General features: G+C 48.6%; 1 protein-coding gene across 5 annotated transcripts in view; it reads right to left on the reverse strand.

Annotated features, from left to right (window-relative positions):
• The window catches only part of PTPRM (protein tyrosine phosphatase receptor type M), an 801,865-nt gene extending 797,225 nt beyond the window's left edge, over positions 1–4,640 (reverse strand). For 3 of the 5 annotated variants that reach the window (XM_086682490.1, XM_086682489.1, XM_086682488.1), the window contains exon 1: positions 4,089–4,639. In XM_086682490.1, the coding sequence (XP_086538616.1) occupies positions 4,089–4,161 (73 nt within the window). In that variant the 5' untranslated portion in view covers positions 4,162–4,639. Of the gene's footprint in view, positions 1–4,088 lie in introns of all 5 variants that reach the window. The other 2 variants (XM_086682486.1, XM_086682492.1) reach the window with 1 other exon arrangement.
• Between the last annotated feature and the right edge of the window lie 4,712 nt (positions 4,641–9,352).

The raw sequence follows: 9,352 nt of genomic DNA on the forward strand, positions 1-9,352 counted from the left end.
ACTAAAACCTGTAATTTTCCAGATCGGCACAATTTATTACGCTCAAGCAGTAAATACTTCTTTACATACACATAACACTAAAAATGTTATAGTAATTTTCTACGCATATTTCTTTCATGCTCACTGATCTAAATTTGAAGTATTTCCATCACATGAATTATCAATCTAGTTAAAGCACCATAAAAATAGAAAGTGTCATGACTATAGTTACCTGAAAAAGAAAAATAAGTCACAATGCTCAACAAATCTATTCCCACTCTTTATAAAGTGTACCTTAATATTTTGTATTTTAAAATAAGCTTAGACTTACAAGAAAGCTGCAAAAAATAGTACAGCTTCCAAGTACAACGCTTCACCTGCCTCTCCTAATGTTTACATCTGACATAACCCTCACCAAAGTCCAAAACTAAGAAATGAAACATTGGTACAGGACTGCCGACTAAACTATAGACTTTTTATTCAGATGTTGGCTGTTTTTCCCACAAATAGCCTTTAAAGAGTATTTTTAAAATAAACTTTTCCACAAGAGTCCCAAATTCACAAGGATATGGTAAGGTTTAATTTATTCCAAATACTGTGGTAGAAACAAAGGGCCAGATCTGCTTGTATTTCTATCTCTGCAAACCAGAGTTTTAAGAGAACTTAACACACCAGCCCCATTATAATGTAAAACTAAATACTATGTTGTATTAAATATATTACAATTCGGCTTTTAAGAAATTGGGTCAAAGAAGAATGACCTGCCAGCTATTTGGCTTCTCACATGAAAAAGGAGAATTTCAAACAAAAGTAAAAAGACTTAACTTTCTTGAGGCTGACTTGTGTTCCTTTTTACAATAGTTTTTTTTTTTTTTTTAAGTTTATTTATTTTTGACAGAGACAGAGTGCGAGCATGAGCTGGGAGGTGCAGAGACAGAGAGAGAGAGACACAGAATCCAAAGCAGGCTCCAGGCTCCAAGCTGTCAGCACAGAGCCTGATGCGGGGCTCGATCTCACAAACTGTGAGATCATGACCCAGGCCGAAGTCAGATGCTTAACCAACTGAGCCACCCAGGCGCCCCAACAAGTTATTTTTAATGACCATTAAAAGCCTAGAAGGCAGGAAAGTGAGCCTCCAACAAGAATACTGGCATTAGAAATTCCAAGAATATTAACAAATTAGAAATTGTAAAGATGGAAAACCATTTTTTAAATGGCATGTTTATAGTACATAAAGCCCACATGAACCACACACTGAATTCTTTTTTTCTTCCAGTAAGTTTAGCATTCTATTTCTGATCTCTGGACTCCAAATTCCCTATAGTCTGCCTCTAGAAATGATTAATTAATAAATATATAAATTCCAGTCCTTCCTGAAGAGGACACGAGATTATGAGCACTGCAGAAAGGGAAGAGCAACGTCCTGTGTGTATAAATCTTAGTCACACAAAAAACCCGCCACCATTCACACAAAATCTCGTCATTTAAGCCATTGGGTGAGCTAAGGAGAACCCCTTCTGGAAAATACTCATTTCAAAGGCAGAGAAATGTCAGTCAAGTCTAACTTCCTACAATCATTCCTCTCCCTCCCTTCTGTGTCAGTTAATTCAGATACAAAGCGACTGTTTGCAAATGGTCAGCGTTCACGTTAGTGTTCTAGTCTAAAAATTGTGATTGCCTGTTAGATCTAAGGCTTCATGTTAAGGGTTTTATGGGGAACCAAGAAGGAAAAAAATACTGACTTTGCCTTCAAGGAGCTTACAATCTATCTCCTCTACCTCTAAAACTGATTATCACATAAGGTGTGTCAGGGGAAAAAAAGCAGCCAATTATTACAATTTCCAGAAGAATCCTAAAAAGAAATAAGCATCACTGTCGCTCATAACTTTCCCAGCATACACAAAGAAACTCACTTTTCCAAAGCATTAAGTGCCTCATGCCTATACCACCTAAAATGCAAAGTGGAGAGAAAAAACCATAATGCATGGCAACATACCTGATCACCACACACACAAAATTTACCAACTTCAAATATTTAGAATTTCAACATTTCCAAGCAGTCTCTCGGATATTGCCCTTCCTTTCCCCTTTAGCCACTAACACACTAGAATAACTCTGGCTTTCCAAACAAAAGGTAAGCACACCCACAAACAGAATGATATTATTTCCTCTGAAAAAAAAAAAAATATGGCTAAATTTTAGTCAAAGTTTCTTGGGGTTTGACAGTTTAAATCAGCCTTAACAAGGACACAGGCCAGTACTATCTAATGCTGAAGTCCTTTTTTAATGATGAATGAGTGATGCTTCAAATAAGCTACATAAATATTTGTTTCCATCCCCTTGCACACAACTTAAAAATCCACCCAAACGCTATTCGACAGGCTTAACTTTTAACAAATCCCAGGCAGGGACTTATGAATCTTAATAAGGAGAAAACCATCACTAAGGCCCTCATATTTGGCTTCTAACACTAATGAGTTACAAGGCTCTAAAACTGGTGAGTCTAACTCCATAATTCGCTAATAAGGCCAAAATCTGCATCAATTTTATATCAGACAGCAGTGTATCATTTTAAGCCCTCTGGAGCACGTGCAATTACTAGACAGTTAAGGATATATTAAACTTAGGGAAAGGGTACTTCTTTATTGAAGTTGACAGTTTGGATTTCACAGCACAGAGCAATCTGCCAACCACGATCTCATTCTCATCTCTCCGGCCAACTGTGGTCAAGGGTCCTGTAGCTCAGCAACACACGGGACACAGGCATCTGTGCCTCTGTGAACCCAGGACTCCAAAAAAAGTAAAACTGTACGTTTCCACAGACTAGACAGCCAAACCTCTCCGATGGTTAGAATACGCGTTTTACTGTCAGTGAAAAGCTCCTTCACCAAAAATTCTTTTAAAAGGTCCAACTTATTCATTCCTCCCTAATAATGATACAAACCTATTATGCAACCCAAGTTTACGCTCAAATAGCGGGGTTTTTATTTAACTAAAAACAAGAAGCCCAGCGCCACCATTGTACGTGGACCTTAATGAAACTAATACACATGAGAAAGTGTGCAAATGTGCACGAGTCTGGCCCATCCACCCACGTGTGTGCTCCAGGTATTGATGGCAACCTAGAGATAAACCCCCTAACACTGCGCGGCGTTGGGCCCCACGCCTGACCACCCCCCCCCCCCCCACACACACACACACGCCTGGAGTCTACAGGTCCTCTCGGCGAGGGGCCCCTCCCGGCTCGGCACGCCCCCGGCCGCGCTAGGAGACCCACGCGCGCGCACACTCACACACACACACTTGCACGCACAGTCCCTTTCCTTCCCACCTGGGACCCTCGGCGGCGCGGCTGGGTTAACAAGTTGCCACTGGCCTCGGCGCTCCGCTGGGGGCCGAAGGCGGGTAGATGGGGCCCTGAGGGCGCAAGGCCGCGTTGGCCCGGGGCCTGGGATCCTGGCCTCTCCCTCCCGGGCTGCCGGGTCCTCCCGCTGGGACCGACGACGAACGCCCGCCTAGGCTCTCCGGAGCTGCTGCGCAACCGTCTGGATGAGCCGGGGGTCACCGGCCGAGAGGGACTTGGGGGGCGGCAGCAGGGACCGCAGGGCGCCGGGCGGTCGCCACCACCGGAGCTGCTACCGGGTCTGGACGATCGCCACGGGCGCAGCCGGGGACCGGCAATCAGGCCCGGCCGCTGCTCCGGGTCGTAGGGATCGCGCAGCGCCCACGCCCGGCGGCCCCGGGCTGCAGCGCCGAACTTCAAGCAAAGTTTTCTGCTGTTCTTTTACGAGCCGGCCAAGGACTCGCAGTGGCAGCGGTTCGCCAGAGCACGAGCCCAGGCCCCGGAGGGGTGAGGGCGAGGAGGGAGTCCCCTCTTCGAGGCTAGTGCTCGGGGCATGCTCTCTCCGGCCGTCCGAATCGCCGATGCCTGCGATCCCCGCCGGCCCCTCGCCCAGCGCCGGCTAACGGGCAGCAGCTGTGTCTGCCCACCGCGCCCCCAACCCGGACCCGCCGCCCGCCTCGGGCTCTCCCCGCCGGGAGCTGCCGGCGTCCCAGGCCCCCGCTCCGGCCCGCGCGTCCCCGGCGGCGGCACAAACGGTCCCGCTTACCTGAAAATGTCTCCCCTGCCGCAGTTAGCAAAAGTCCGGCCAAAGTCGCCAGGCAAGTCCCAAGTCTCCTCATGTTGCCGAGTGTGCGCCGGGCCGCTCCCAGGCGGCGCTGGGTGGGCGCGCGAGGGCGGAGGGCGGACGGGAGCTTGGGTTTCCAGGCAGCCAGAAGAGAAAGGTAAACAGCCAAAAACAGAGCCGGAGCCCCGAAGTGCCAACAGTTGCAGAAGTCCGAACTCTAGCAGCTCCGGGGGTCGGGGTCCTGGGTCCTCCTCCGCCGCCGCCTGCCCCACTCGGCGTCCAGCGCGGCTGCGAGAGGGAGCGGAGGGCGCGCCCGCGGAGCCAAAATCCGCCCTCCGTTCCGGCGCCTGCACCCGCCGCCGCTCCGCTTCCCCTGCTCGGGACCTGAGCCGCCGGCCGCGGCCGTGGCGGTGGGCGCGTGCGTTCTGCCCGCCCCCTCTCCGCCGCCAGCCACGATCCCAGCGCCGGGGGCGGCGGTGCGCGGATGGCCGAGCCCGCGCCGGCTCCGCGCGGGGCTCTTGCTCCCCGACTGACTGGCGGTGCCCCGCAGGCCGGCTGAAGGGAGCGCCCACGTCACGGCCGCCCGGCGCCGCCGCGGCCCGCTAGAGGGCGTGAGCGCCCAGCCCCGCCGGCCCGCGCCCCTGCGCTCGGCGGCCGCGGCGCCTCCGGGAGGGAGCTCGGCTGGGGGCGGCCGCCGCCGCCGCCGGTGCAGCGTCACCCGCGCGGAGAGGAGCGACGACACTGTTTCCACCCTCTCTCTCTCTCCCTCCTCTCCCCAGCCGCGTCTTGTGCTCTGTGCCTGGCTTCCGGAAGGGTGACCGACTGTGCGAGGGTTGCGCCTCAGCCAGAAGTTTGTCCCGGGTCGTGAGCCGCTAGTAGTTTGTGCGAGCGGCGGGCGGGACTAGCGGCCTGCGGCCCCGTGGGCGCGGCGAGGCAAGCTCCGTCCCCGCCGCCCGGGGCCGGACGGCAGCAGTGTTGCCGAACGGGGCCGGCTGCGCCCCGGCGTCGCAGAGCCCGCGCTCCCGGCCGCCGCGGGGGGGAAGACGAGCGAGCCGGCAGATCCGGGAGGCTCCGAGGGGCGGCGGACGGAGGGAAGTTGGCGGGCTCTGGGCGCGGAGCGGGAGCCGCGAGCGCCGCGACCCTGCCGCGCGCCAGCCAGCCCGGCCCGCCTCGCGGGACACGCGCGCCCGTCCCCGGAGCCCCCGCAGCCGCTAGGCAGCCCCGCGTGGGCCGGAGCGAGCCGCGGGCGATGCACCGAAGGCGGGGGTCTCGCCGAAACGAGGCTTTGGACATAACCCCTGGTTTCTGATGGAGGTGCAGAGTGTTTGGGAACGGGTGAGGAGGAGGCGTGGGTAAATTAATCACACCATGTCTTGGAATATTTCACTCACCATTTTGTGCCTGGGATGACTATTTTATTAATCCCAAAGCTTTCGGTTTTTCAGTCAAGAGGTTCGCTTTGTAACATTACCAAGGGGGGCGGGGGGAATGTGGTTCTTGTATCTCCCTCAGAACAAGCACGCTGAGCCAGCAGCACCAAGCAGCTGGAGACGCCACTCCTTGCTAAGTAAACGCAGTAAAGGGGCTTGGGACGAGGTTGCATTAGAAACCAAAGTAACTAAGGAAAGTAACGCGGTGTTCTAGCAAGGGCAATGACGCTGGCAAAAAGGCAAACCCATGAGGCAGGTGCGCCTCAGAGCGCCCCTGCGCTGCTTCCACCTGGTGCGTGTTTATAAAGGCCCCAAAAGTACATCGACCCCATGCAGACCTCCACTTGGCCTCCCATGGACCCCATCGACAGACAAGGACCTCTTTGGGGTAAATTTAGGGAGGAGAGGACTTTTGCTTTTGGTGTCCCAACCCAAAACTCCCCTTTCTTCAGGAACTCCACTTAGTGGATCCTTATCAGGAGTGCTCTTTAAAAGGCTCTGTGTTAATCATTTACTTCTTAATATGACTTCACATCATCTTGCTACCTCTCACGAATAGGCACTTGTTGAGCCTTATCTTTATTGCAAAATGAACGGTGAAGTATCAAAGAAGGGAGTCGCATACCTCAGAGGATCAGCAAGTGAGGATGGCCCAGTCTGCAACCTGGGCTTTCCGTTTACTGAGGTCATGTGTGCATGTGAGGGAGCCCAAATTTGCCGGTTTTGAATGGTAATGTGCTTTCCAATGGAACTTTTCTGCTAGTAGGTACGTGGAGCTTCCAAATAAGGAGGTAAAAGCCAATCTAGTTGCTTTCCTTCTGAGTAACTTCTTTAAAGTGGGTGAAGTTAATATTCGTGTAGGATTTCATTTGCAAACTATGTTAATTCTTTCTGCAAATATCTATTAAGGCCATACTGTATGCCAGGCACTCTGGTGCATGCTGGAGGTTGTCCTTCCTTAGGCTGGGCTCCCCCAGAAACAGACCTTGGAGGTAAGGATGTACGTACAAGTGGTACCTACTGGGACAGTCATCCCAGGAAGCAGTCCAAAAGGAATTGGAAAGTGAGACAAGAGGGAAAAATAAAGTAAAATAAGCCAATGCCGGTGTATTAATGAGCAGGGTACTACTGTGGGCAAGTGGGACTCAACCGCCTGGAGACCTCAGGAGGAAAGTGTGGAACAGCCTCAGAGTGGAACACCCCCAAGGGGCAAGAAATGTGGAAGATGGCTTGGTGGTGGATTGGAAGGCAGCTGCACTTAAAACTTTTCCTTGTACCAGAAGAGAGAAAACCCTTCAGAGATTCCAGCTGCTTCTACCCTGGTAACCTGAGGACACCCTGTCCCTTCTTCCTGTTCCTTAAAGCTTGGTGGGAGGGTCAGTGAAGTTCCATTATGTCTGTTTCCTAAACATTACAATGATACTCTGATTCTATCCTTATTAGCCTGCAATCCACATGGCAAACAGCTGACAGGGGTTTTACACCAGCCGCTCCTTCCCTTTCCAATTCTTGACAACAGGTTATTTGCTCCCTCTTAGGGATAGGTAACTCGCCAAAGCAACTTTGAGCCCAAATAGAAGGCCTCTGTTGGAAATGAATGGATTAGATTTTCCCCGAGGAAGGGATGCTGTAGGAATCCTCCCAGTGGGACATTTGCTTTCACTTTTTTCAGCAGGAGAGATTTTTTATTTTAGTCACGCCACAGGATACTCACGGCTCTCTGGGGACAGTAGTGACATTTGCAGAACGGCTGGTCTAGAGTTAGGGCTTTCAAGCCAGCCCCTAATATTCCTGGGCTTGGAGCAAAAGTATAAATGGAGACACATCATACTAAATATTGCAAAGCTATTAATCTAGCTAGCACGTAATTATATATATGTCGTATCTTCCTATCCTGACAAATTCAACAACAGTATTGAAAGATAAGAAAATCTATAGTTTTCATATGACAAAAGTCAGCAAAATGATTATCAAAGACATCTAAATATGTCATTGTGTATATATAGATTTTCTGTTGATTGTATGGATAAGTGGTAAAAGCATAGGTGATTCATACATTATTATATATTTACCTTATAAAATTGACTTTCCCCTTTATTTTAGTAAAATCACTAATATGTTGCTATAATCAAGATTGTCACAGGGGCACTTGGGTGGCTCAGTTGGATAAGTGTCCCACTTAGGCTCAGGTCATGATCTCGCAGCCCGTGAGTTCAAGCCCGGTGTCGGGCTCTGTGCTGACAGCTTGGAGCCTGGAGCCTGCTTCGAATTCTGTGTCTCCCCCTCTCTCTCTGACTCTCCCCTACTTGTACTCTCTCTCTTTAAAAAATAAATAAACATTAAAAAACAAACAAAAGGATTGTCACATAAGTTGTGTTCCAGTGTCAGCAATGATCTGATACTATGCTGTTCTGTATGTAGAACCTAGCCACATCTCAGTTTTGTTCTTCAGTGACACAAGTGCTCAGTGGCCACATATGGCTAGTGACCACTGAATTGGATAGCACCGATACAGAACATTTTCATTATCACAGAAAGGTCTGTTAGACAACAATGCTAAAAGATTAGTGTATTTGAATTATACAAAATTTGAGTATATATTTTCATCAAAAGTGTAAATTAAAATTTCCAAATCAGAAAAATAAAATTACTGTCATGTAATTGTTGAAAGTTCTTTTCTCCCAAATGGCTCAAAGTTATGAGAATTAAAATACAAACTACAGATGCTGATCAGAATGCTGATATTTAAATAAAAATTTATCAGAAAAAGCTTAAAATTTTTACTTCATATTTAAAAATGCAATTATACCTTATTAAATTTCTTACTAAAATGGAAAACTTGTGGCAATTCTAGCATTCAACATCCCCCCTATGTCAATGTAAAGAATCAGTATCATGTTTCACATATGTTATAACTACATGTCTACCATTTTAATAGCGATATTATTTAATTTTGTGACACGTTCCTCAATCACCATGTTCAACTATTTGCAAATACTATGCTAATGTGTGAGTCTTTCCAGAACCGTGGATTAGAACATGAGAAGAAGCAAGAAAATTGATGGTTGGCACTCCCTGGAAATGCTACTCATTATTTTAGATGAATATACTTGCTATCTGAGAGAAAGGACTTGATTTGGAATTAATTTGACTTTTAACTAAATGTCTCCACCAGTAGGACTATCCATCTGCCATGTTAGGGCACACCAAAAACCTTCACAGTGCTGTTTCAAGGCCATGGGACACAGTTGTGATGTTTTTCTGGGACCTGAACAGGAGTTCATTTTGAGATTGGATGTTTAGGGTTTTGTTTTATGCTCTCTCAGCACCGAGCACCAGATCCCTAGCAACCAAGGTGACCATGTGTCCCTGAATAAATTCATTTGTACACGTTGTGATACTCAGGGCCCTGTGAGGTGCACACCCCGGGGCAGGAGCTCACTTTGCCGGGTCTGCAGGGAGAACGGCCAACCATCCTTATACAGTGATGATGTCTTTAGCAGCGATAACATGAGACGTGTCCAAACCCCACCAAAGTCAAATGTATATTAAAAAAAAGAAAACTTATCTTGTCCCAACTCATGCCTACCTATCTGAAATGTTATGCTGAATTTGGAGGTCAACCACATGCAGAAAGTTCCTAATCCATCCAAAGTGGCCACACTGGCCAAAAATCCTGGACAGAATCATTTAAATACTCCCCAGGGTCACTTAATTGGGGCTATCAGACCTCACAGAAAAGGAGAAGACTGACATTGTTTCTATTACTCATATTCTCATTTGTGGGCTTTACTACAATGATTAATTCCCATTTTT

This window comes from Puma concolor, chromosome D3 (assembly GCF_028749965.1).
Source record: "Puma concolor isolate L17-30 chromosome D3, mPumCon1.1.hap2, whole genome shotgun sequence".
NCBI lineage: Eukaryota > Metazoa > Chordata > Mammalia > Carnivora > Felidae > Puma > Puma concolor.